Genomic DNA, 27,772 nt, shown 5'->3' with positions numbered 1-27,772 from the left:
ACCCCACCCCCACCCCTACCCCACCCGAGCTGCCCTGGCCACAGAGTCCCCAGCCTAGAGATAAGAGCTTCAGTAGAAAGGCCTGTCTTCCCTGCTTCTAGAACCCAATGGGAGACAAGCTTTTGTTGGTACCTGCTTCTCCTCCAGGGAAATCACTTCATCTCTACCATCTTCTTGGATTTCCTCCTCTGTGAAACCGGGACAATTTCACTCTGGGCAATTGCCCTGAGGATTCAGTGAGAACGAATGTCTGGCAAACAGCAAGAATCCAGTGAGATTTCCCCCTCTTCCCAATTATATCAGTGACTTTGAATTTAAGGAATGAGGCAAAGGATTAGTCACTTTGTTTGTTATCTTTTCTTCATCGCCGAAGTTTTCTTTCCAGATTAATTTTTAGCCTGAAGTTTGGGAATATAAACTGGATCAACCAAATGACCCTGAAGTCCATTACTTTAAGAAAAAAAAAATCCACGCCCCTTATTTTTTTTCATGATTATGAAAGTAGTACATTCTTAGAACACAGAACAGCCAAACATTATAAAAATATGGACCTCCCTTCTAGATTTTTCTTAGTCATACATTAATCAATATGTTTATTTATTTTTATTTTTTTAAAGTTTTTAGTTGTAGATGGACACAATATCTTTATTTTTATTTATTTATTTTTATGTGGTGCTGAGGATCGAACCCAGGGCCTCACCGTGTGAGGCAAGCACTCTACCACTGAGCTACAACCCCAGCCCCTCAATATATTTATAATTATGGACACACATACATGTGTACTTACAGGGATATGTGGACCTCTTCCTTTTTAAGAAAAATGGAAATATATACATATGTTTTCTTCCTCCTCCAAATAAAATATCCTCATTTCTTTCCATGTTGGTAATTAAATAAAAACCAGGGAGGTGTACTCAGTGGTAGGGCACTTGCCTAGCATGCACGAGGCCCTGGGTTTGATCCTGGGTTTTTGAGCATTACAAAATAAATAAATAGTCGGAATACAAAAACCAAACAATCTTTACTGATTGCATTATTCTGAGTATCATGTGGAGACAGCCTGATTTTGCCTTCTTGAGGACAGTAGTGTTGTTTCCATCTTTTTTTTTAAAATAGCTATAACCAGTGCTTCAGAGAGCTTCTCTGTGTATATGCCTCTATTGTACCTGGAACACAAAACTTGTTGAACGCTGAAAACTCAGTCTTGGTTCACTGCCCGTCCTAGCCTGGTGCCTGGCATTCATAACTTCTGTGCCTGAATTAAGAAAGGGACTTAATGGAGTTATTTATTTTGCAGTGATGGAGATTGAACACAGGGTCTTGTACATGTGAGGCCAACATCCCCAGCCCTGCTGAATGGACAATGTCTCTGTCTTTACTTTTGCCAAGATTTTAACCTTTGATAATCTGTGAGGGAAAATATAAGGTATTCTAGTTTTAATTTTCATTTCCTCAATGATGAATTTTTTTCAGATTTTGTTATTCTTTTTGCCTTTCATGTGAATTAATGATAATTTTTATTATTTTTTATTTATTTGTAAGAGCTCTTTGTATATTTTGGATTTTAAAATATACATTAGAGGGGCTGGGGTTGTAGCTCAGTGGTAGAGCACTTGCCTAGCTTGTGAGGCACTGGGTTCGATTCTCAACACCACAGATAAATAAATGAATAAAATAAAGGTCCATCAACATCTAAAATAGACTAAAATAAAATACACATTGGAAATGTTTTCCCACTTTTTCATTCATTTATTTTATTTTTATTTTTTTGTACCTGGGATTGAACCCAGTGGCACTTAACCACTGAGCCACATCCCCAACCCTTTTTCTATTTTACTTAGAGACAGGGTCTCACTGAGTTGCTTACCAAGTTGCTTAGGCCCTTGCTGAATTGCTGAGGCTGGTTTTGAACTCGATCCTCCCGCCTCATCCTCCTGCCTCATCCTCTGGAGCAGCTGGGATCATAGGTGTGCACCATCACATCCAGCTTCAAAGATAGCCACTTGGTCATGTAAAACTTTGATTATGTTTTAAATAATGGAGCAGTTGATTAGTTTAAAATTTAAATTAAATATCCCTTGTCAGAAATGCTTGGGACCAGGCATATTTCAGATATTTTTTCAAATTCAGGATTATCTGTGTGAATATATATGAAATACCATGAGACAGTGGGACCAAAGTCTAAACCCGAGTTTTTTGTTGTTGTTTTGAAACTTAGTTTTGTTACATTGCCCAGGATGGCTTCAAAGTCTTGGGCTCAGGCAATCCTGCCTCAGCCTCTCTAGTGTCTGGGACTGCAGGTGTGGCCACTGGCAAGCAAGAGATTTCATCTATATTTCTTTTTTAAAAAAAACAAAACATGTATTTTTTAGTTGTAGTTGAACACAATACCTTTTATTTATTTATTTTTACATAATGCTGAGGATCGAACCCAGGGCCTCCCATGTGCTAGGTGAGCGCTCCACCGCTGAGCCACAATCTCAGCCCTTCATCTATATTTCATATGCTTATACATGTAGCCTGAAAGTAATTCTATGCAATATTTTTAGTGTAGTTGTGTTTCATCTGTGACCAGATCCAAGTCAGGTGTGGCATTTTCCATTTGTGGCATCATGCAAGGCAAGCACTCTAACAACTGAGCTCTATCCACACCCCGAAATGATGTATTCTTAAAAATTACATTAAAACCCTCTATGTTTTGTGAACACTTTGAAGGAAAAACAGCTAGCCAAAATATATCCTGCCCATTTGAAGTGGATTATAAAGTTAGGGAGCAGATCAGAAGTCCCAGAGCTCCCTCATGGAACCATTCCTCTGGCTTTACTGATGGTGATTGGCAGCACTTAATAAAGATCCACCAGATGATCCCCCAACTTCTATTCTGTGGGGGGTCCCATAGACCTCCTTGATGGAAAACAGATAAGCGAATCCTCTAAAATTTCATTTCATGGCTTAATGATGGTGCTCTGGAAGGGTAGACCCCAGTGCTCAATGAGAAGAGGCATCAAATGTCTCATAGTCCCAAGTGACTTCTACTGCTTACCTGGAACCCTGTGAGGCTTCTACCCCTACACCAAGCAAGTGCTGGCAATCAGGATGGGCCATCAGTGGGCCTGGGGGAAGGAGTGGCCGTTCAATAAGCTTTGTTCTGATCACTGTACAAATAAGGTTATGATTTATATGACACATTATATTTAAGAGCCAGGTACATCAAAGTGTCTTAGTAAATGTTACCATCCATCTGACGCCAACTTCAGCTGTATTTCATGGGTGTCTGGAGGTGAAAGGAGTGGGGAGGAAGTTCCAGGGTAGGAAGACCCACTTAGCTCTTCGTAGAATGGGCTCCTGAGTCAGGTTTCGGGCGCCACTGTGCTAGGCTTTGAATTAGTATTTGGAAGAATGTGTGCAGAGTTGTGCTCTGAATGAGGAAGGTGTTTGGGGCTTTGTTGTAAACATGAGTAGCTACCAGGATTGTCCCCATCCTTTCATTTCCTAAGAGAAGGAAGCAAGCCCAGAGGAAAGTTACAATGTCTCTGGGTCATACAACTTGCTGGAGACCCCAGGCCCTGGTGGTATTCCAGGGCTCTCAACCAGTCCCTGGGCTGGACAGCTAAAGAACCTGTGGAGGCTACAGGTGCTTCTTTGTGGTACTTAGAAAATGATGTTCAGACCTTACTCTCTCAGGACTCTGTCCCTTTATGAGGTTCCCTTGGAAGAGTCTTCCTTGTGCAGCCTGGAGATGGACAGCTGACCTGCTTCTACTTTGCCTCTCACCAAGTCTTAGGTGGGAATATGCTTTGTGTCCCTTAAGGGCCATCTCATCCCTGTCTCATCATGGCTTGTGCTTTGCAGACTGAGCGCCTCCTCTGTGTCCAGCCGGGAGGTCTGACCTTGGGTGTAACTGGGGGATTCTTAACCTTCCTGTTCTTCAGCCTGTGACATGTCTGGAAATTCTCATCTGGGTGATTAGAGGACCCTGAATGGGAAGGGGAGACCACACATGCTCTAGGAAGGACAGGCGTCCTTTCCTAAAGGATGAGGGCCAGGAGGGGCCTTTGATAACATCTTTACTGTCTTGCTACTTCAAATGTCCATGGATCAACATGGCCTGGGAGCTTGTTAGAAATGCAGAATCCTGGGCCTGTAGCAGGATCACGGAATCAGAACCTGCCTAATTAAAATTAGAAAATCGTCGGTCTAGCCTTTCCGTTTTATGGTTACATGAACTGAGGTCCAGAGGGACTGTGTGACTTGTTCCAGAACATCGATGGGTACTTCATCTGGTCTCTCTCTTTCTGAAACATTTTTTTAAAAAAACAGCTTTATTGGAACACAGTTCACATACCACACAATCCAACCTGTTTGAAGAATGAGATTCGATGTTTTTTAGTATATTTCAACTAAATATACTAAATCATCTGCGACCAATTTTAGAACATTTTTATCTTTCCTAAAAGAAAGGACACTCCTTAGTAGTCACTTTCCATTGTCTGCCTCCCTCACCCCAGCCCTTGGCAATAAGTAATCTACTTTCTATATTCATAAGTTTGCCTATTCTGGGCATTTCTTGTCATGCAAATGGTGGTGTTTTGTGACTGGCTTCTTTCAGCATGTTTCAGGGTCATCCATGTCGGGCACCTATCAGAATATCATTCCTTATCATTGCTGAAAAATACTCCCTTGTATGCATGGACCACATTTTCAAAAGTCATTCTTTAGTTGATGGACTGTTGGGATGTTCCCAGTTTGGGGCTAATATGAAGAATGCTGCTGGAAGCTTCGGGAGGAGCTATGTTTTTGTTTTCTTTGGGTCGATAGGGAGGAGTGAGATTGCTGGACCAAGTGGTAACTGTGTCTGACCTTTTGATGGCCTGTCAATCTGTTTTCCAAGGCCATTGTGCGATTTTACATTTGCACCAGCAATAGAGGAGGGTTCCAATTTCTCCATATCCAGCTCTGGTTATTTATTGCTATATCTCTCTGTCTCTGTCTCTTTGTCTCTCTCTCTCCTGGGCTGGGGATTGAACTCAGGGCCAAAACTACTGTGCAACATTAACATTCCCAGCCTCCCCCACCATACTTCCTTTTTTGTTTTTTGACTCTTGCTGGCCTTGAACTTGTGATCCTCCTGCCTCAGTCTTCTGAGTAGCTTGGACTAGGGGTGCATTAGTACACCAGGCCTATTGTCCAGCTTCTTGATGGATCCAGCCTAGGGTGCTGGAGGCCCCTTATCTTGGCTACCTTTAGCCACCTGTTGGCACCTTGCAAATGGGAGACCCTAGAGCAGGGTGGTAACTGGGCGTCAGAAGCCAAGTAGAACTCAGGTCCATAGGCTTCTGTCTGTCTTCCCTGTGCCCCTCTGGGGATGTGTGTCATATGCTCCCTCTGTCACCAGCTTCCTTGCTTCTGTGGCCACAGGACAGACACCAAGGCCACCAAAGGACACTGAGAACATGCGTCCTCAGCCATCCAGCGAGACTTGTGCTCAGGTCCCCCTGTCCTAGGGAGAGAACTGTGGGCCTGACTTGGCCACATATTTACCTGGACCCTGTGGGGCACAGAGCTGGGCCCGAAGGAGTGATCTTGTACCTGCCTGTCCCTTCTCCTCTCTGCAGCCTGAGGCTGGACTCGGGGAGCAGTTCCCTGGGAGGTGCCAGTGCTTCTGGGCCAGCTTTGGTGCCTTGGGGGAGAACTGACAGTCCCCATTTGTCTCCTCAGTGACTGTCCCCCAAAGATCCTCCTGTCACCAGGGGCCAAAACAGGAAGTGGGGCCACCCAGGCAGGATAATGTGAGCAGGTAGAAGCTCAGTGCCTGGAGGTCTGGTCCCCACCTCGGGAGTCCTCAGCAGGAGGAAGACTGGGGTCTGCCCTGGGCCCAGCACAGGGTCCTCCTCCCCAGTGGGTCACAGCCTGCGGTGTCTGCGGGTCTGGGAGGAAAGGGGCCTGTCACTCACAGTTCTGACCTTATCCTAGAGATTTGTTTTTCTACCCTCTACTGTCCTTTGCCCTACTTAACTTACAAGGTAGTTCCTTCATGGTTTCTTCGTCTATTTTTTAGGCAAGTTAACGTATTTACTTGGTTCAAAAGTCAAGTGGCGCAAAAGGGTTTATGGAGTCTCTCCCTCCTGCCTCTGCCCAGGCACCCACTTCCTCTCCTCGGAGGCTGCTGGAGTTATTCATGGCTCATGTATATTTTCAGGAATTCTCAAGTGAAGACTCAGGTCTGCTCTTTCCTCAATACACAAATGGAGGGATACGTGCATTTAATATTCACATCATCAGATCACCCTCCACAGAGTCGGTTCTTCCTTATACCCCAGCTGCGGGACAGAGGTCTCCACACCTTTACCTGGACTCTATTATCCAGCTGATAACTCTTTTCTTATTAATATGCACAGAGAGTGATAGTGCTCTTTGGATTAGACCAAGGGGAATGAAGGGAAGGAAGGGGGAACAGGGAGCAGGAAAGTTAGTAGAATTAATCGGCCATTACTTTCCTATGTGAATACATGAATATATAAGACCAGTGCAATTCCACGTCATGTCCAACCAGAAGAAAGGGCAGATGTACTCCATGTGTGTATAATACATCAAAACACATTCTACTATCATATGTTTTTAAAAAAGAAAATAGTCGTATTTTATTTTAAATTATTCTTATTTATTTATTAATTTAAAAACATATTTAGTTTTAAAGTTTTAGGTGGACACAATATCTTTATTTACATTTATGTGGTGCTGAGGATCGAACCCAGTGCCTTGTGCGTGCTAGGCAAGCGGTCTACCACTGAGCCATGACCCCAGCCCCTAAATTATTTTTATTTAAGTCATAGTAGTGATTATAAATGAAATTTAGTACTTTTCATATATTTTCATGCCCGTGTGTGTGTGTGTGTGTGTGTGTGTGTGTGTGTTACTGGGAATCAAACCCAGGGCCTTGTGCATGCAAAGCAAGCACTTTACCAACTGAGCTATATCCCCAGCCCTGACCTTTGTATTTTAAGAGAATTCCCTCCCACCCCTGGTACCAGGGATGGAAACCAGGGATCTCTATCCCTGAGCTGCATCCCCAGCCCTTTTTATATTTTATTTTGAGACAGGGTCTTGCTGAGTGGTCCAGGATGAACTTAAACTGATGATCCTCCTGCCTCAGCCTCCTGAGGAGCTGGGTTAGAGGCGCGTGTCCCAGCGCCAGACAGAGCTAGATGGTTTGAGGTCTTTCTTCCTTTTTCTCTATTTCTTTTTCTACCTTCCTTCCTGCCTCCCTTCTTCCCTTCCCTTTTTCTTTGTCTTTTTTGGGCACATTCTCTCTATCTGGCTCCACTGTGTGCCAGACTACACCTGGCCCCTGATGTTCCCGAGCAGCTGAGAAGCTTGAGTGCCCTGTCCAAGGTCACACAGGGCATGGTTCAGGATCTGTTGATGGCAGACCCATTCCCCGCGCCCTGCTGTCTCCTTGACTGTAGGTGCTCTGTGTCACGTGCACGGGCACCTTCACAGTGTCCCGCATATGCAAGTGACAACACACACTCCACATTCCAGGCACAATGGATGCAGTGTGGTGCTTTGTGTGTCTGCCATTCTTCCAGGACTGTTGGCATCCTGCCCTCCTTTCTCTGGGTAATGATGGCCTCTATTATGTTTTATGTGGCATTAATTACCCAAAGCAGCAACTGTTGGAGAGTAAACAACCTGTAAATCTTGGCTGGCCTGGCAATTGCCTCCTGTTCTTGGGAACACCGTGATCCAGGCCGGAGGCCCTCCTGTTCAGGTTCTCCCCAGAGGGCAGAACCACTCTGGCTTGTCCACCCTCCTCTGCTGGGGCACCTGGTGGGCTCACCTCAAGGGGAGGGGGGCTGGGGTGGCTGCTGCGGCAGCACTGGGGTTGAAGCTGACCTCTGGAAGATAGCTGTGGCTGGTGGAGTCCCTGCCTGGGGGTGCATCTCAGCCTGCCTGCCTGCTGGCTTGGTGACCTTGGGCAGCCAGGTCACTCCAAGTGGGGTTTTGTGAGGTCTGGAGGAGATTTTATTTGTGCAGCACAGCACAGTAACTAGCCCCGGGGTGGGGCTTGGTAAGGAGAGTGCATTCCTGACCTTGTTGTTTGGATGTGGTAATGGTGACTGACACTGGCTGACTGCTGTCACATGCCAGGTTGGAACTGCACGATCTCATTTAGTCCTCAAAGTAGTTCTGCAAAGAACATTTTGCAGATGTAGAGTGAGATGCAGAGAAATGGAAGAACTTGCCTGGTCCTTCAGGGTCCTGGACTCAACCCCAGTGAGTCTTACCAGATCCCAACCCTTTTCCCCTCCTATCCTGGGCCAGCCCAACAGCCAGCCACCGAGTCTTTGCACTGAGTCTTTGCACTAAGTTACAGTGTGACCTTGGGTACATCATTACCCTCTATGGGCCTTTCCTTCCTCATCCCTAAAATGAGCATACTCATATTTTACTGTGGGTCCCTCAGGATGGTCTCCCAGTGAGACCCTGGGCGTGTCCCTCCATCTGTCTGGCATGGATTGCATTTGTTTGGTGTCCTAGGACTTGGACTGACTTCCCTATCTGCCCTTTGAAGAATAAATCCCAGCCACTGCTGTTATGAGCATCTATTATGGGCTCGAAATAATTGAAGGCATTTGCCTCTTTTCTCTATCCTATGTATTTTTCAAATTCACAAGTAACATATTCCAGTTTTTTATGTTTAAAGCCAACGCTTAATTGTGCATAATTGAAAAGGGAAAGGTCCTTCCCCTCACTTTAGATGCATGTTAGACTCACAAATCCAGGGGTGTGGGCATAACTTACTAATCTATTTTGTTTATTTATTCAGTTTTGCAGTGCAGGGGATTGAATCCAGGACCGTACGCATTCTAGGCGAGCACTCCACCCTGTGTCTAACAAAAGAGCAATCACGCTCCGTGTGTGTGTGTGTGTGTGTGTGTGTGTGTTTAATACTTATTTTTTAGTTGTAGTTGGACACAATACCTTTATTTTATTTATTTTTATATGGTGCTGAGGATCAAACCCAAGGCCTCACATGTGCTAGGCAAATACTCTACCGCTGAGCCACAATCCTAGCCCCATGCAACTTGCTTTCCCGTGTGTGTGTGTGTGTGTGTGTGTGTGTGTGTGTGGTAGATGGCTTTTCATGTCTGTAATAGAGATACGTCTTCCTAATCTTTATTTGTAATTTTTTTTTTTTTAAATCAGGGATTGAACCCAAGGGCACTTAACCATTGAGCCACATTCCCAGCCCTTTTTTATATTTTATTTAGAGACCGGTCTCACTATGTTGCTTAGTGCCTTGCTAGTTACTGAGGCTGGCTTTGAACTTGGGATCTTCCTGCATCAGTCTCCAGAGCAGCTGGGATTATAGGTGTGTGCCACTGCGCCCGGCTTTATTTGTAACTTAATTTAAATTTCTTTTTAATTTTTACTTTGAGTTCATTTTAAATCTTGAACTATGGAAGAATAGAGAGGTTGGTGTGGTGAACTTCTGTTTATCTTTCACCAGATTGACCCACTTCTTAATAGTTTGTTACGTTCACTTGAATTACATATATAATACATATATATACATATGTACACACACGTACATATAATATAAATATGTATAGATTTAAATAAAGCTATGCATATCTGTACATATGCATCTGTAGATATATAGATATTTATCTCTCTACATCTGTGTGTAGGTAGGAATAACTGCAGATATATCAATGTATAGTGATATATTTTTTTTTATTATCTCTTTTTTTTCTTCCTGAATCATTTGTGAGTAGACAACATGATCTTTTATCCTAAACACTACTTAGCATGTAGTTCCTAAGATCAGGGACATTTTTTATATAACCACAATTCCATTATGAAATTCAGGAAATTTAACATCGATGTTATATCATTACCTATCATATAACCCTATTAAAATTAAATTACCACGGAGCTACACCCCAGTTACTTATAATGTTCTCTACAGCAGGTGTTGGCCAGGGTTCAAGATCAGTCCAGGATGAGGTGTCATATTGGGTTGTCCCTCCTTCAGCTGCTGTACTGGGGCCCTCTCACCTTTTCTGTCTTCTATATGACTGACGTTTCCCAAGATGAGCCCAGGCCAGGTGACTGTGGACTGGTTCCACTCGGGTTTACCTGCCATTTCCTCGTGCTTAGATTCAGGCTATGCCCCTTGAACAGGGATGGCTGGTAATGGCATTGCCCTTCCTGGGGCCCCACCTTAGGACAGGCACACAATGCCAACTTGGACCACCAGGTGAAGGTATTGTGCCTCTATTCTCTATAATGAATGGCTGTGTAGTATTCCATAATTGCATAGCAACACGATTGGGAAACTTAGTTTCTTTCCAGTGTTTAGCTTTCACAGTTCTTGTGCATCAATGGCCTTGTGCAAATACTTAAACACAAAAAAGTTAAGAAGTTAAGCTCGTGGGCTGGCAGTTTCTACAGACGAGAGTCTTGGCTCCTAGGCTGTGTGCATTGTTAATATTGATGAATATTGTCAAAATGCCCAGTAGACACAGACTCATGACCTATGATCTCCCCACTCCAGCACGTGTGAGGCCAGGGTCCATTTCCCCGTGTCTTTGTCCTTGTGGGATGTTAATAAGTCATTTTATTTGTATGTGTATTTCCCCCCCAGTCTTACAGGTGACCCGGGTCCTATTTTCTCTTGGCCCTTCTTTCTCATTAGTGAGGGGGAGTGAGACTTCATGCTCTTCTTGGTTTGGCTGACTGGCTGTAGCTCTCCTTGCTTTAAGGGGTTTATCATGAGATTCGGCCACCATTAAGTAAAACCTGTCACCTGATGGTTCTGGTATTTGTAACTTAATTTAAATTTCTTTTTAATTTTTACTTCGAGTTCATTTTAAATCTCAAACTATGAACAAGGAGGGGGACCTGTCCTGGGGACCTGGTGACTAGGGGGCTGACCTCAGCCTTCAGACTAGTTGAGCATCTGTGGCTCCATCACTATTGAAGAAGGACCAGCAGGGAGAATCCATCAAAGTGACAAAGCACTCAAAGAAGCAGGAAAGCTGGGTGTGGGCCGCTGGGTGTGGTGCCCACGGCCAGCCAGTAATCTCACTGACACGGGAGGTTGAGGCAGGAGGGTCGCCAGTTCAAGGCCAGCCTGGGCAATTTAGCAAGACCAGGTGCCAAAATCAGAAATAAGAAAACAGGGATGGGGTGTGGCTCAGTGGTGAAGTGCCCCTGGTTCCTATCCCCAGTGTCTGTCTGTCTCTCTTTCTCTCTCTCTCTCTTTCTCTCTCTCTCTCTCTCTCTCTCTCTCTCTCTCACACACACACACACACACACACACACACACACACGAGTGAAGAAGTGCAAGGGAAGGGTAAAGGGTATATGTAAATTCACGCTTTAATGCCCAGATATAGTTTCGTGGGAACTCAGCTGCCCCTGTCCCTGTCCCTCTGTGGTCTATATGACTACTTCCCTGTTGTAATGGTAGAATAGCTGGGACAGAGATCCAAGGCCCCCAAAGCCAAAAATAGTCACTACCAATCCCTTGACAGGAAAACGTGGCTGACCCTGGGCTGGAAGTCAGGAATATTATGGATTGCTTAAGGGTGAGGTTTGTTGAGTGTTCAGGACTAGTGTGTTTTATTTCGGCTCCTCACCCCTGACCCCAAACCTGCCACTCCGAGTGGGCAGCAGGAAGGGCAAGGGCCCAGAGTGTGGACACCACCCTAAGGTTAGGGCGGAGGAAGTTCTGTGTCACCTGTCCCTTGGGGCAGGTTCCAAGTCATCCTCCATGGGTGTGATGGGGAGTGGCCTCAGACTGATCCTAAATCCAGCTGAGGAGCCCCCACCTCTCCCTGTCTGGGGTGCCCAGACTGAACCCCGAAGGGCTCCCGTGGCTCACCCCTCACTGAGAGAGGAGGTGGGGTGGTGGGCGGAGCCTATGACTGCTCTGCCCCAGCTCCGCCCACTCCCAGGTCACCTTGACTCCCTGGGTGGGACTGACAGCCACCTGCCTTGGGCTGGTTTACATCACAGAGTGACCTGGGGCTCCTTCCTCTGTGGCTTTTCTAAGGACTTGAACAGTTTGAAAGTAAAGGGTTGGGCCTGGTCTTTGGAGAGAACTGCCTTGAAGCTTTTTCCAATGGTGTCCCTAGCCCTGCCGGTTTTCTGTCCCCTTTCTGTCCACTCTCAGACCCTCTGAAGACCTGGGGAGCACCAGTTCCCCCTGGCTGCGCCTCCACTCTGTGGGCATCCTGTGCATTTAGTACTAATATTGTCCACATATTGGACAAGTAGAAAGGGAGGCTCCAACTACAGCCTGTCCCAGGCCACACCGTACCTGTGGGGTTGGAGGTGAGCCAGGCTCAAACCCGGCTGCTGAACCAGGGTCCCAACAGAGAACTCACGAGCACATTGGCAGCTGCTTATCTACATTTTTGACTATTTATTTATGTTGCGCCTTACATGTGCTAGGTGAGCGCTCTACTACAGAGCCCCAGCCCCAGCCCCAGCCTTTGCAGTACCAAAATTGTGGGATGGTATGTGGATGGCTGTGTGACTGTTAGCCCTGCGCTCACCTGCAGCTGGGCCAAATGGAGTGAGAAGAGGGTGCAGCCACTAGGTAGCCCTGGGAACTTCCCTATAGGGTGGGGCTGGAGAGTAAGGAAACTCTTAACTGTAGTTCAACACAGAATAGCAATGGATCCAAGTATTTGTGTGTGTGTGTATGTGAGAGAGATATTAATTTCAGATTTTTGTTGTATTGTTTTTGGTGCTGGGAAGTAAACCCAGGGCCTCACACATGTCAGGTAAGAGTCCTATCAGAGACTCAACCCAGCCCTTGACTTAACAGATTGAAGAGAAAAAGCATCCATGTGCTCAACAACGGTTTATCTTTTTCTTTTTTAAACTGTACCCACGTAAGCACCAATTCTATTCCAAATAGTAGCATAATTCTGAGAATTTTCTTAAAATATTTTACAAAAAGTCACCTAGGCATTATAAACCCTGCAAATGCCATCTTATACTACCATAAACCAAAACATTGGTACTACCATAAACTAAAACATTCCCCAAACTCCACAGATTCTATAAGATTTCATTTAAAAGGTTGGAAAAAAACCCTTTCTATTTGTCTTTCATGATAATGATGCTACTGATTACTTGGTAGAATTTTAGTTACTCTGCACTTTTACACTTTTACAAACGAGCGACACATATTGTGTATTATGTGTATGTATATATGTATGTATGTGTGTATATATGTGTGTGTGTATGTGTGTGCAGATGGACAGATAGATAAAATAAATCAGCCTAATAACTCACATTGAAGACCAGGGAGTTGTATTTTGTTAAAACCAAATTGAACTGAGTTGAACTTAGGTTCATTCAGAGAAAGACATGCTCCGGTTGGGTTGTCCTTAAAGCATCAGATGAATTGTAAAAAGTTCAAAGAGCTTCTTACTACTCTTTTTTTTTTTTTTTGGTCCTGGGGATTGAACTCAGGGATGCTTTACCACTGAGCTGTAACCCCTCCCCTTTTTCTGTTTGTATTTTTGAAATGGGGTCTAACTCAGTTTGCCATGTTAAATTGCTGAGGTTGGCCTTGAACATGCAATCCTCCTGCCTCAGCCTCCTAAGTCTTGGATTGCAGGTGTGTGCCCCCCATTCTGTAGAATAATACTGAGAATAATACTGAGTTTTATTCCCCCTAGATTTTGGAGATCAAACTTACACGGGTTTTAAGTAGCACAGAAAAAGTACAAAAAGATGCAGTTTTGCCAGAAGGAGCCATTAAGATGATGATAATTACATTAAGCTGTGTATAATTGCTGTGACTGGATGATGCTGGATTGAAACAGGCTGTGTTCAGTTGTATATAGACCCCTACTGTCCAGCAATAGGGCGCCCCCCACCACCTACTTTTGAGTTCCTGTTGAGTTCTCGCGGAGTTCCCGTTGAGTTCTCGCGGGACCTGGTAGAGGGCTGAGAGAGTTGGGGGGGGGTGCGCGTGGGCAATAAAGTAGTTCCTGTTTGAACCTACAAGTGCCTCTTGTGCCCAGCCAGACTGCGGCATTTCTTTGGGCTTCCAGAAAAGGTGGCAAAAATTGGTTTTCAGAGGGTTTGCTCCCCTTCCCCCCCATCCCCTCCAGTCCTGGGGATTGGACCGAGGTCTCATACATGATAGACAACTTTCACCACCAAGCTACATTCCCAGCCCTGATTTCACAAGTTTGAATCTATGGTTGGCTTGCTCCCAAGGCGGAACATTATGATGGAAGGGCCTGGCAACCAGGATACAGAGAGAGGTGACCTAGGTTTTTCAGTCTTGCTAAATTTGTTTGTGGTTTTAACCCTTTCTCTTCTTTTGTCCTTCTTTTCTCCCCAGAAGCAAAACTGATGATGAGAATTTGGTGTTGGTAGTTCCCAAATGTTATGAAATTTTTGCTCTATGTCCTAGCTATAGAAATGAATGATACTATTTTGCATGTCTTCAAACTTACAAATAGTTTCATATATGCCACTTTGGACCTTTTTGTTGAACAGTGTGTTTTTGAGACTTTTCTTACTGATTTGTAGGATTTTTTTTTCTTGGGTATTTGTTTTGTTGGTTGCAAATGTCTTCTGTGGATCTGAAACTTTTTCTAGATGGCTGTCTTTTATTCCAGAAGATGTGAATTTTAGCATGAGTTCTCTTTATTAATTATTTATTTTTAGTTTAAGAAATCCTTTCCTACCCACAGTCATAGTCTCATATATTTTTTAGGAATGTTAATGTTTTATTTTTATATTCAGGTCTTTCAATCAGTTGGAATTGATTTATTGGTGAGTATGGTGTGAGGCAGGGATTCATGGTTCTGTATAGGTGACCAACTATTCCACAATATTGCAAAAAGAGGGCTCATCTTTTTTTCTCACTGACATAAGTCAAGTTTCCATATGTGTTAAGTCTAATGCGGGCTCCCTGTTGTTTTCCACGGGTCTGTCTTTGTGTCAGAAGATCTGGCTTTAAAGAATTCCAGAGAGTATTATAATGAGCATGAGGAAATGCATGGCACAGCGTGGTTACATATCAGTGAGGCTTTTAAAGTTCATCTCAGAGAAACAAAATCACCTGTATTAGGGATTTGAGCCTCAGAGAGAAGGGGGAGGGTTTGATGTATGGAAGAGGGTCATGATAAATGAATATCAATAAATTCAGGCAAAACACAATAGACTCCGTGAATATTAGAGCCAGAAGGGACCTTTGAAGCAACTGTACAGTTTTGATTCTTTCAAAATTTTTTTCCTTTTTCTTTTTTTTTCCTTCGGTCCTGTGGATTGAACCCAGGAATGGGCCTGTTGAGTTACATGTAGGCTGGCCTTGAACTTGAGATCCTTCTGCCTCAGTGAGTTGCTGGGATTACAGGCGTGCACCACCATGCCCCATGCCCTGCTCTGTTGGTTCAGTTCTAAGACCAATCTTTGCTGATTTTACAGGTCACAATTCTGCAATTCAAAAGTGAATTAGAACTCTCATTTCCTGCAGTGATTTATTTCCCCTCTCAAATCATTGTTTAAAACTGTACGAAACAAACAAACAGTGTTAAGGCTTAATCGGTGTGCATAATAGAAGCAGGTGCTTTCCAGAAGGGAGAAGTTGAAAGAGAACCTTGCACAATTGGGAATGTTCTGGGCCCAGGAAAGGACATCCACCAAGGGAAGTTTTGGCAGAGTGTGGTAGGTGCTGGAAGCAGATTCTGCTGCTGGCTCTGCGGCTTGCTAGCTGTGTGAGCTTGCCTGAGTTGGGTAACCTCTGGGCCTCTGCTTCCTCCAGGCCAATGGGGATCATAATCCTAACTTCTGTTATTGACTTTGGGGAGATTTGGGTAGACCCAGTAGACTGCCACCTTTTGCACCCAGTGACTGAACCTATTAGCTGACTCTCAGATGCTCACCTCCCCACTTCCCCACCTTGTTGAACCTTTCTTGGGATTTTTTTGTTATTATTCTTTCTCTTACATGTAGAAACCCCACCCACTCTTCCCTGCCCATACAGTCATACAGTCTTCCCCTTAAGCCTCGTCTTGCGCTCCCCCTCTCCAGTCTGGATGAGTATTGCTTACAGTTGGTGCTCTTTTGTCTCTTAGAAAAATCTCCAAATTCTGCCTTCTACTAGCCTTTTCCTGGCTAATTTGCTGCACCCTAAAGATTTTCACCCTTTGAGGACAAGAGTGTGTCTTTGCAAACTCTCTGCCATTCTAGCCTAGAAGAGCGCTACAAAGAATATCAAAGCATGTCTTGAGCACTTGCTATTCTATTGCCCAGATAGCTCAGCGGGGAGCCAAATAGCTGCACCCTGGGTCCTGCCAGAGCCCACTGCATGGCTCCCACTCATGCCCAGAAATGACGCTGGCCAAGCAGGGAAGTGCCCTGTGCCCTAGCTCAACGAGGCCCACCTGTCCTCCTTCTTCAGAAGTCTGTGACTGTTCGGTGGTGTGGTGCTGAGCTGCAGGAGCGGTTGGGAAAGTGTCTGCTCCCCGTGTGTTGTCCTGGTGACATTCACAGACAGGGCGGCTGGATGTCCAGCTTTAGGCCCAGCAAGGCCGGGAGGAGCAGTGTGGCTAGGGAGGGGTCCTTGAGGGTACCTGTGTGAGATGACAGGGTGAGGAGGGGAGATAGGAGGGAGAAGCATCCACATCAGGCTGCTGATATGGAGAGGGCAAGCTTGGCTGGGGTCCTGGTCTAAAGCCCCACACTGTGGCTGTGACCGGTGGCTGTTACTGTGAGTTGCTGTCCCTTAGTGCAGACTTGGAAACTACTCTCCCTGAGACAGGAGGTGCCTCCTGCTTGCCTAAGTTGAGATTGCCCTGGGGAGCCCAGGGTCAGTGCAAATTGGCCCCCTGGGGCACCTGTAAACTCACCTAATGACCACTTGGGCCTTGGGCCTCATGCCAGCGCCATCTACATTCTTCATCAGGAAAGGCGGAGGACACTGGAAAAACCAGTTAGGGTGTGTAATGTTCTTTTTTATGTCCAAAGGGAGTGTTGGACTCCTGGTTCAGGAGCCCGGAAATGTATCTTAAAAATTTGCCTTTTCCAAAAAGTTAGCCAGACCCAAGTGTCTTCTGAGCAGGCAGGAGGGCAGGACAGAGGCTGGGGTTCGCTCCTCTTGCCTGGGATGTGGAAGGCACCCAGCCCAGCCCCCTAAGCAGGGCTGGGGCTTGGCGTGTGCCCAGATGTGCTGGCTGGTCATGTCATAAGGTGACACTGACAAGGGCTGTTTTTGGAGGCCAGGCAGCCTCCGCCACTAGACCTCACCAGGTCCAGTGGAGGCAAGGTGCAGAAGCCCCATGATGCACACCTGGGTCACTCCGGTCCCCTCCATGTCCCTGGGATTCATGGGGTACTTGGCTTGTCATTGTTGCTCAGCAGATATTTGGAATGAATGATTTAATTTTCTGTTCTTTTTGCCATTCTGTTGTTCACTGAGGAGGGGAAGGAATGACTTTGGGTTTTGCGAAGCCTCTCTCAATGGTTTTGAAAAAGCTCTTATATTCATTCCATAAGCAGACCCAAATAGAATTCTAGAACATTCCAAGTCCTTTCCCCAGCTACTTCGAGAGAGGCTGTCACAAAAGAAAGTACCTGTGTTGACTTACATCGCTGGGGGATATTCTCCAGTAGTTTTGGAGATTGGAGGTGGGAAATCCGCAGGTACCTGCTCCTGGAGGGTCTAGAACAGGTGGTTCCTGCTTGTCATGTGGGTCCAGGTTTTCCTGGACTTGTGGCCACATCACTCCAGTCAGTGCTTCTGAGGTCACACGGCTGCCGCCTCCTGTGTCCCTCATAAAGACACGTGTCGTTGGATTTAGGGCTCACCGGGATAATCCGGGATTATCTCATCCCAGAATCCTTAATTATATCTGCCAAGTCGTTTTCCAAATATAAGGTCAGTTTTCCATGAGTAGTAGGACATGACATAGCTTGTTGGGGACCACCATGCAACCCACTGGAAGCGTGTGTGGAGTCTTAATACCTCTCTCTCTCTCTCTCTCTCTCTCTCTCTCTCTATTTCTTCTCTCTCTCTGTCTCTCTCTCTGTCTCTCTCTCTCTGTCTGTCTCTCTCTCTCTCTCTCTTTTCATGGTAGTGAGGATCAAACTGCATGCCTGCTGTATTCTAGGCAAACACTCGACTACGGAACTACATCCCCAGTTCTTGCATTTTTCTAATCAATTTTTTTCTTTGCTTTTGCTTTGTTTTGTTTAGATGTTTAATAGCTGTTAGCTCCTGGGTTTGCTGTTCCTAGTTTGTTGTTTGCATTCCCAAATTTATATACTTTAACCATTAGCCTCCCTTTCTCCCTTTAGAAGCTGACTTGACTTGGTCATGGTGGTGCCTGCCTATAATCCCAGTGACTTGGGAGATTGAGACAGGAGGATCACAAGTTTTAGGCCAGCCTCCACAAATAAAATCTCAAAATAAAAAATAATAGACTGGGGGTGTAGCTCAGGGGGAGATCACCCCTGGGTTGAGAAAGAGAGAAGAAAAACAAACTAAAGAAATGGGAGTTTTTATTTCCGTGGTAACTTATTTGGGTATTTGTTGCGAGGGGAAGATCTGCACTTTGAGAAAAATAGCTAGTTTCTACTTGGCATAAAACGTCACAAATCTTTAACATCCACATACATGAGAGAGAAATCCCACAGAAATCCAGGCAAGGTCTATAATTTGGGGAATTATATTGTGCAAGTGTCAGTTTCCTGGTTTGGATAATGTACCTTAGTTATACTAGATGCCACCACTGAGGGATATCTTCTTATGAGTCCATAATTATATTAGAAATAAAAAGGGGCTGGGGAGGGTGGTGCAGGTCATTGGTAGAGTCCATACCTGGCATGGGTGTAGCTGTGGATTGAACCAACACTCAAAAAAAAAAATCCAATCCCAATGGTTAAATAATTTATTTTTGTATATCTTATTAAGTTGTGATGAGTGCTAAGGTGTTTCTGAATTGTAGTTTAACATTTAACTTGGGGGAAAATTGACATCATCTGATACAGGGACGCACTGTATCCTATGTATGCAAGCTGGGTTTTTTTCAATGATGTGTGGGGTGGTCTTCGGGCTGTTTGCAGATCCGTTGAGCTTTGTTGTTATTAGGATGGCTGTATTTTCCACTTGCACTCTTTCACCAGCTTGTGCTGGTTTTATGTCATACTGCCTAGGATCCCCACACCCTTCAAATACATGAAATTCCTTGAACTCTGGAAAATGCTTTTCATTTTACCATTAGAGAAAATGTTTAACAGGCTTTGTCGTTCCTTTAAACCTGTGCTCAGGAATGGCGTGGTCAGTTATTTACTCAGTAGTGTGGATTTAGGTAGCTGTGGTTTGTTTTCATCCAGGTGTGTGTGTGTGTGTGTGTGTGTGTGTGTGTGTGTGTGTGTGTGTGTGTGTTGGCGGGGCGGGGGGAGGACAGATGGTTAAGTTCTGGAATTTTCATTTTTATTACTTTGTTACTGGGGTTTGAACCACGGAGCTACATTCTCAGTCCTTTTTATTTCATTTTTAATTTTGAGACAGGGTCTTGCTAAGTGACCCTCCTGCCTCAGCCTCCCTAGTCGCTGGGATGTCAGGCTTGTGTCACTGCCTGGTATACTTTGTAATTTTCATGCTGACTATATTTGCCTGGGTTCTGTTTTGTGGGCAATTGCAGAGTACTGTCCCTGTAGGGTCCCATGATACATTTCTTGGGGTGTCCCAGGCCCAACCACGCTGGACAGACAGGCTGGGTCATTAATCCAGAGAGTGAGCTGAGATGGCCATGCACTTTTTTCTATTTAACTCCTCAGTCCCTTGAGGCCTGGGTGAGCACTGAGGGCCATTAGGTGTGTGAACCCCTAATTTGGAAACAACTCAGAAATGGAAAATGTACCTTAACGCCCCCTTCCAGGTCAGTCTTATGAAATCCGGCTGCTGGAGAACCGGAAGCTGGGAGACTTTCAGGATCTGAACACTAAATATGTCAAGGTAAGCTTCTGGGGGCTCTTGCATTCCAGGGGAGGGGTTGGTTGGGGTCTGAGCACATGGGCTTGCAGGGAGGGAAAGCGGGAGGGAGAGGTGGGTTTCTACTTGGGCCCCATTGGTGAGCTGCAGCCTCCATTCCATTCCCGGAGCATATTGTCCCAGTGGGAATAGAAAAGCCAGGCCAGCAGCATGGGAGGGGGGAGGGCGGCAGGAGGCAGAGGGGCTTGGGCTGATGTAGCAGGCTCTGGGTCAAACATCGGATTCAAACCCGGCTTTGCCACTTATTAAATCATTCTGAGCTTGTTTGCCCACCTGCATGAAAGGGTTTATAAATTAGACGTGTATGTAAAACAGTTTATTATCCTGAAAAAAAAATGATAGTCATTTTTTTCTTTATCATTGTCAGTATTATTGGGGTTCAGAGGAGGGGATAGCATGTGGAACCTGAGAATCGGGAAAGGAAACCCCAAGAGGAGAGGCCTTGAAAGGTGGAGATGTGGGCTTCTCTTGGGTTCCCCTTGGCCTCCCCATCCAGCTGTTCCCCATCTGCCTCCCCTAGAGCATCATCCGCGTGGTTTTCCATGACCGCCGGCTACAGTACACGGAGCACCAGCAGCTGGAAGGCTGGCGGTGGAGCCGGCCTGGGGACCGCATCCTGGACATTGGTGAGTCTCCCCGGCCAGTCCCAGCCTCAGGCACTCAGGCCACATGGGGCTTCTTTGCGGACGCCATCTGGACCCTGCCTGCAGGGTGTTTGGGTGTAGCCCTGCCCTGTGGGAGATTGCAGAGGTAACCCCACCATTGGTTCCTGCCCTTAGGGCAGTCCCTTATTTATTAAGTCCTGTGGAATTCAAGACTTCCTGTAGGGGAGTTTCAATGAAGCTTTGCAGAAAGATAGGGAACCCCCTTCTTAGAGGCCTGGCCATTTTTTCCATTTTTCCCAATGCCTGTTCCATGGGAATCACTCAAGAAAAGTTAGGAGATCATTTCTTCTTTATAATTCCATTAACCTTATTGTATATGAAACTATTAGAATAGTTATATTAGGATAGTTTTATTGTATACAAAAACTATAAAGGAGTTTGAATAAGTATCAAGGAGAAGAGTGAGCACCGTAGAGATAGATGGACAATTGAAATGGAATTTGGGGGGCTCAGGTATGGATCCCAGTCCTTTACCCGCTGGAGGCCAGATGGTTTTTGGAATTCAGAAGCTGGAGTGGTGGTTGGCTGTAGTATATCTGTAGCATTAGGGAACGCTTCCATCAAGCGATCAAGCACAATATTTTTATGGCAAAATAAAATGACAACTCACACAAAATAGGATAAAGACTCCTAGGAGCTCTGTGCTGATTCAGGTCTGGCTGTGCCTCGGAGGAGTTATTCAAAACCTGGCTTCCAGAACTTTTGGCATTTCAAATTGTGGTGCAGGAATTTGAGACTGTGATAAAGTATCTTTCCCCCAACATTCAAGAGAGGCTGACAGTTGCACTTTTGTGTATGTGTGTGTGTGTGTGCAGATATTCCACTGTCTGTTGGTATCTTGGACCCCAGGGCCAGCCCAACCCAGCTGAATGCAGTTGAGTTTTTGTGGGACCCTGCCAAGAGAGCCTCTGCATTCATTCAGGTGAGTGGGAGAGCTTTGGGGTCCAGCTTGTAGTTTCTCAAAACCAGCCTATCTGGAAGGGTTTTCTGTTGAAGGGAACTGAGGAGAGAAGAATCAAAAGTGCTGCTTGGAGTCCCAGAAGTAGCTGGGGACAGGACTTGGAATGTTCTAGAATTCTATTTGGGGTCTGCTTATGGAATGACTATAAGAGCTTTTTCAAAACCAGTATCTCCTAGCATAAATAATTGGAAGTATTTTCTCCACTAGGGTTTCTGCTATTGAATGAGTTAGTTCATTATCTGCTCCTGGTGTGGGTCCCACATTGTATTGTACAGGACCTGAGGGCAGCGGGGGAGCGTGTGGCCGGTCCCTTGTGGTAGAGTTCTGGTCTCCCTTGGGCTCTCACTTACTCTCTTCTGGGATTTCTGAGCAAGTTTTGAACCTTTTCGTTTCCCCCACCCATTTTATACATCAGAAAGCCATTGACTCAACGTCTGTTCCATGGGATTCACTCAAGAAGAGCTAGGGGATCATTTCTTTTTTAATAATTACATTAATCTTATTGTATGTAAAACTATTATGATGTTATAATAACATTGTACTATCATAACATTAGTACAGCAGTCTAACCATAAATATGTATCTGGTGCTCTCTATGCAGCAGATACTTACTGGAAATACAGTCCTGGTCTCAATGTCCTGGTTATGCTTTGAGCCTGGTCCCGGGCACCAGGATGTTAGAGAGGGGTCGGAGAAGGCTGTGCTGGATCTGTCCTGAGATCCTAGGGTTTGCCAAGGGAGGGTCCTTGGGTGAAGAGAGAGGGTGGATCCATTGAGGTCAGTGGCTTGGAGTAGTGACAAGCATTTATTTGATCACGAGAGCCCCTGAGGTCCAGGGACAGAGGTGGGGGAGGGCATATCCTGCAGGTAGAAAATGGGGGAGCTGTTGGCCTGATGGGGTGGACGTGGAGTTGGGAAAGCCAGAAGGTCGAGGCAGGCGTGCTCTCGGAGGCAGGGATGGAAACCTCCCTGGGGGAGAGACCCCCGGGAGTCTGCGCCCCCACCTGACTGCCTGGCCTTCCCCTCCCAGGTACATTGTATCAGCACAGAATTCACCCAGAGGAAGCACGGGGGTGAGAAGGGTGTGCCTTTCCGGGTGCAGATCGACACATTTAAGCAGAGTGAGAATGGAGAGTACTCGGAGCACTTACACTCGGCCAGCTGCCAGATCAAAGTGTTCAAGGTAGGACCGCCTCACCGTCTTTACCTGGCCATGGGTCACGTCTGCCTGCAGCAACACCACAAGGTCGACCCGCGTGCTCTCAGGCCCGGCCTTCTACCTGGACCCTGAGTGGGCATGCACACGGCACGTCTGTTTGGGCCATGGGTCTGCCCCTGTCCCTTTTCTGCAGGGACCTCTTCTCACCTGTGGCACCTGCTCAACTTTCTTCAGAAGCTTTGGGATCTCTGGATGTCCATACTTGACTATAAGATGAATTGGATTTGCATATTTCCTCTCAAGCACTTTGTAGTTGCCCATGAAGGCAGGCAGCTCCTTTCTTGGGGGCCTGGCCATTTTTCCCTCTGCAGTGGCCTTCCCTTAGAAAAAGAGGACTGGAGCCATGCTTGGTGGTGCATGCCTGTAATCCTAGTGGCTTGGTAGGATGAGGCAGGAGGATCACAAGTTTAAACCAGCCTCAGCAACTTAGTGAGGCCCTTTCTCAAAAAAAAAAAAAAAAAAAAAAGAAGAGGGTGGGGGGGGGTGTAGGACTGGGGATGTGGCACAGTAGTTAAATGGTCCTGGGTTCCATTCCTGATACCCAAAAAAAAAAAAAAAAAAGAGGGGACTGGGTCGAGGCAGGAGAATTACCAAGTTGGAGGCCACCTTCAGCAACTTAGTGAAACCCTGTCTGAAAATTTAAAAATTTTACAAAAGGTTTGGGAATGTAGTTCAACGGTAGAGTGCTTGCCTAGTACACGAGAGGTCCTGGGTTCCATCCCCAGCCCTGGAGGGGGAAAAAAAAAGGTATGTCTTAGAAAAACATTTTCAGAGGCTATTTCCTATCTCTCCCCTTCTTGCTTCATCCCGTGCACTCACCTGTCACTGTTTCTCATCTAAAGTCTGCACTGATTATTTCCTGGCCATGGGAGCCAGCATTCCAGCTGCTTGTCCCACATGCCCTCAGGGAGGTGAGAGATGCTGTAAGGCCTGTGTCATTATCTAGGCATGAGGATGGCTCTTGTCCATGCAGGCCTGCAGCCCTGTCCCCTGCACATCTAATCTGCCTGTTTGGCCCTGGTGACTCCAGCAGGGCCCTATAGAGAGAGGGTGGAGCTACCTTGTGGGGAGGAATTGCCTTGAGTCACCTGCCCGCATGCAGGCCCCATAGGCCCCTCTTCACATCCAGGTGAAATTGGAACCTGCTGAAAAAATTCCATTTCCTGGAGTTGAAAAATCCAAGAATTCAGGGACTCATTAGAGAGAAAGACAGGTCTGTTGAGGCTGTTTCCAAGTACCTGGTGGCCCCTGAAGCCAGGGCTGTGTGTCATCCTGTGTAGCATCTTCCCAAGAATCTGGTACTGACTAAGCCCTTGGCAGGGATTCGTGGAACACACCGGTCCCAGAAGCTTATGGAAGAGGCCATGCTGTCTGCCCTCAGGGGACCCTGCAGCGACAGGTCTGGCTCCTGAGGACTGTGGGCAGAGAGAGGACTTGTGGCCCTGGGCAGCCTCTGGATCAATCTGGATACCTTGTCATTGACCTCACCTCGGGCAGGGAGGATGGCATTTGTCTCTCCTGCTGGAGGACCAGCACCCTTCAGAAACCTGCTGAGGACCGGGAAGCCTTGGAAAGAGGGCTTCCCAGGAAGGTGGGAGGATCCCTGTTGCTAATTACCACAGATTTATTTAGTGGCTGAAAGTAAATCACATTCATTACGTGAGCCCCAGGGGTTTGAGATTGGGGGTTTGAGATTGGCATAGGCAATACAGTGAGACCCTGTCTCCAAACAAACAAGAAAAACTTATGTGCATTGACTATCTGACAGTGTGCTGGCAGCACAGGAGGCTGACATGGGTGACACTGAGCCCATGGTGTCAGTGGGCCTGCAACTCCTTCCTGGAGGCCTCCAGGGGCCTCTCCATTCCTTAGCCTGGGGCCCTGGCTCCACCCTCAGAGTTGTTAGGAGCCATTCCTTGTCCTTGTCCTTGTCGTAGAGTATCATCCCAATGTCCTCTGCTCCCTCCCTCCATTTTTAAGATATTCAGGATGGGGTGGGGGGCTGAGGTTGTGTCTCAGCAGTAGAGCACTCACCTAATACGTGTGAGGCCCTGGGTTCAATCCTCAGCACCACATAAAATAAATAAATAAAAAGGTATTGTGTCCAACTACAACTAAAAATAGATGTTAAATACTCAGGATCATCTTCTGTCTGTCAGTTGATTAACCATCTCAATACCGTCTGCAAACATACGCCCCCGCCTTTGCCACATAAAGTAATGTCCCCACGTCCAGGGGGTTGGAGCATGTTCACCTTTGGGGACCACGACGCTGCAGGCTGCACACACCCATCCACTGGGCACTGCAGCTTCGGGGCCTTCTGCCCACTCTGGGATCTGGTCATTCTCTTCCTCCCTGGACATCTCTCTCCGTGGCTGCGTGGCTGGTGGTCTTCACCTGGCCTGTGGTTCCTTTCTATGGTGACCCCTCTTCCCTACCATCAAGCTGGGATCCTCTATCACAGGTGGAAGCTCACCACTCATCTAGCACCTCCCTTTAATTCTGCTGTGTTCACTGTGTGTGCCCTGGGGATGAGTCACTGTGCTGGGTGGCTGGGGCAGGGGACAAGGGCTGGGTCTCTGCCCTCTCCCTGCACCACCCCCTCTCTCCAACTGGACACCTGGAGCTCAGGCTCGAGGGGTCTTTCCCCTAAGCTCCTGGACCACTCACCAGGTGCTGCTTGGGGAACTGGGCTGGAAGCGTCCATATCCAAGTCTCCTAAAGGAGGCCTTAGCAGTCCCCAACAGGAGGAGCATCTCTGGGGAGCTACAGACATCCACCTGCTCTCATTCACAGTGTTCACAGAGGAGTGCAGAAGCTAGGCTGAACTGCCCACCATCCCTCTGACCCTGTCCACCTGTCCACCTGAAGGGTTGGAGTTGCTCTCTGTGTCTTTATGGGGTCTTGGGGTTATGGAAGAAAGGGCCAGTCCTGCTCTGATCCACGAGCTTGTGAAGGCCTCATGAGGCTGGTGCTGTGGCCCCCAAACGTTCATGCTTGGCCGTGATCTAGCTGTAATCCCTTACCTGTGGTTTCTGGGCACAATGGAGAGGCCTCCTTGAGGGACAGGGTCTTGGGGGTGGAGAGGGATGGCTAGATAGGGCTGCCACACACCTGTCACTCACTGAGTGCTTGATCTGTCCTCCATGTCCCCATCTGGCCCTGAAGGCCTGTCCTGCCTCAGCATCCATCACCCTGAAGGATGCTTCCCTAAAACCCCTTGACTGGGAACCCAAAAACTGTCACTGGAGGAAAGCACTGGAAAAAAAATCTCCAAAGGTGCCATCCAACCTGGACTTTTTGCCACCACGGGTACTTAGCAAAACTGCTCAGTTGTGCAGCTGTCATCTTTCTCCTGTTCGTTGACAAGAGTGGGAGCTTGTCAGGGAAACACGGCAGAGCAGACAGTGAGGCCAAGGAGGGCCCCGGGCTGGGGCTGCTCACCTGGGTACTCAGGTGGACCCTGAGCCTACACCTGCTAAGTCTCCAGCTCTGAGGAGCCACTCAGCCCTCATCCAGCCTCCTGATCCCTAAAGACAGGAAGGATGGTATCTCTGAGGCCTGGCCAGCTTTTGTAAGTGGCTCAGGTTTGCTGTGCACCCAGGATCGGCAGCCTCTCCTGCTGTAACTTAGCCTTGTCAGGACAGAGGTGGTACTCTGCAGTGTGGACTCTGTGACAATATCCTGCGAGCTGAGGTCTTGGCAGAAGTGCTCAGAGTTGGAGACCAGCAGGCATGCAGTGTCCCTCTACCTCTGGACATCCCTGGGGATGCATTGCTGTATGTCCTGGCTCCCCAGGATTCCTTTCCATAAACCGCTGGGCATCAGTAACAATTTTTTTTCTAAGCACTTCCCTGGGATTTGCCGGGTGGTAGGCCCAAGATTCCATGTGTCGGAGCACAGGGAGGTCAGAGAATTGCTGTCCTGTTCAGGAGATCCTGCCCGCACTGTGTGGCCCTGGGGCAAGGCAGGGAGTGGGTAGGACTAGAGTCTTTCTCCTTAGCCTGTTTTGGAATAATTGGGCCCTGTGCTTTGTCTACTTGTAGCCCAAAGGAGCTGATCGGAAACAGAAGACCGACCGGGAGAAGATGGAGAAAAGAACAGCTCAGGAAAAGGAGAAGTACCAGCCGTCCTACGAAACCACCATTCTCACAGAGGTGAGCCCCAGGCCGGGCACAGACTTTTCCAGGGCCCTCTGCCAGGAACATGGCTGTGGTTCAGTCTTGGAAGATTTCCCACCTGGGTGAGAGCTTCACTGGAGCCCGTTCAGTTGTGGCGTGTGCCCTGTGGGACTCGTGTTCATCTGATAAGACCCAGAGGTTGGGGATACATTCCAGAAACCACTGTGAGCTCTCTGCTGCCTTGGAATGCATTTGCAGTAGTGGGGGACGTTTTTGTTATTTTGAAGATGTGCTTTATTACACAGCTCAAAATCCAAAAGTTTTCAACCCAAAAAAAGCCCTCCTGTGGCTGCCCTGGCCTCTCAGCTTCTCAGTCCAGGGCAGCTGGTATGTCTGGTCCCAGATGTATTGACCTGACCTTCTCTGTAGGTAGGCCAGTGTGCACACACCTTGGCCCCACTCCTGCGTCTGCACACCAACAGAGTGTGACACTCTATTCTGCACCATGCTTTTTTTTTTTTTTTTTTTATTTAACAGCGTATTTGACATCTGATCCTATTCTTTCGAAGTTCCTTACCTGGCCATGTGTCATATACATGTGATGGTTTGTTGGTGCAGAGATGGTTCTTTCCGGATTCTGTCATTCAGATGGGGGTGCAGCTGGTACCTGGCAGGTGCAGGTTTGCATGTGGGAACTATGTCTGTAGGGTTCCATTCTCAGTGGGGTCAGATTGCTTAGCACTGGCTTCTGTGGGGGGGGGG

General features: G+C 46.9%; 1 protein-coding gene across 4 annotated transcripts in view; it reads left to right on the top strand.

Moving 5' to 3' along the window:
* Tfcp2l1 (transcription factor CP2 like 1) overlaps positions 1-27,772 on the top strand; it is a 61,304-nt gene that overhangs the window by 11,965 nt on the left and 21,567 nt on the right. For all 4 annotated transcript variants that reach the window (XM_048812093.1, XM_015479056.2, XM_048812092.1 and 1 more), the window contains 5 exons: positions 19,932-20,008; positions 20,565-20,670; positions 21,525-21,631; positions 22,701-22,853; positions 26,936-27,046. In XM_048812093.1, coding sequence (XP_048668050.1) covers positions 19,932-20,008; positions 20,565-20,670; positions 21,525-21,631; positions 22,701-22,853; positions 26,936-27,046 — 554 coding nt within the window. The remainder of the gene's footprint in view (positions 1-19,931; positions 20,009-20,564; positions 20,671-21,524; positions 21,632-22,700; positions 22,854-26,935; positions 27,047-27,772) is intronic.

The sequence above is a fragment of the Marmota marmota genome, unplaced genomic scaffold (genome assembly GCF_001458135.2).
Source record: "Marmota marmota marmota unplaced genomic scaffold, marMar, whole genome shotgun sequence".
In the NCBI taxonomy this organism is placed as follows: domain Eukaryota; kingdom Metazoa; phylum Chordata; class Mammalia; order Rodentia; family Sciuridae; genus Marmota; species Marmota marmota.
This window is presented reverse-complemented; position numbering and strand designations above follow the sequence as displayed.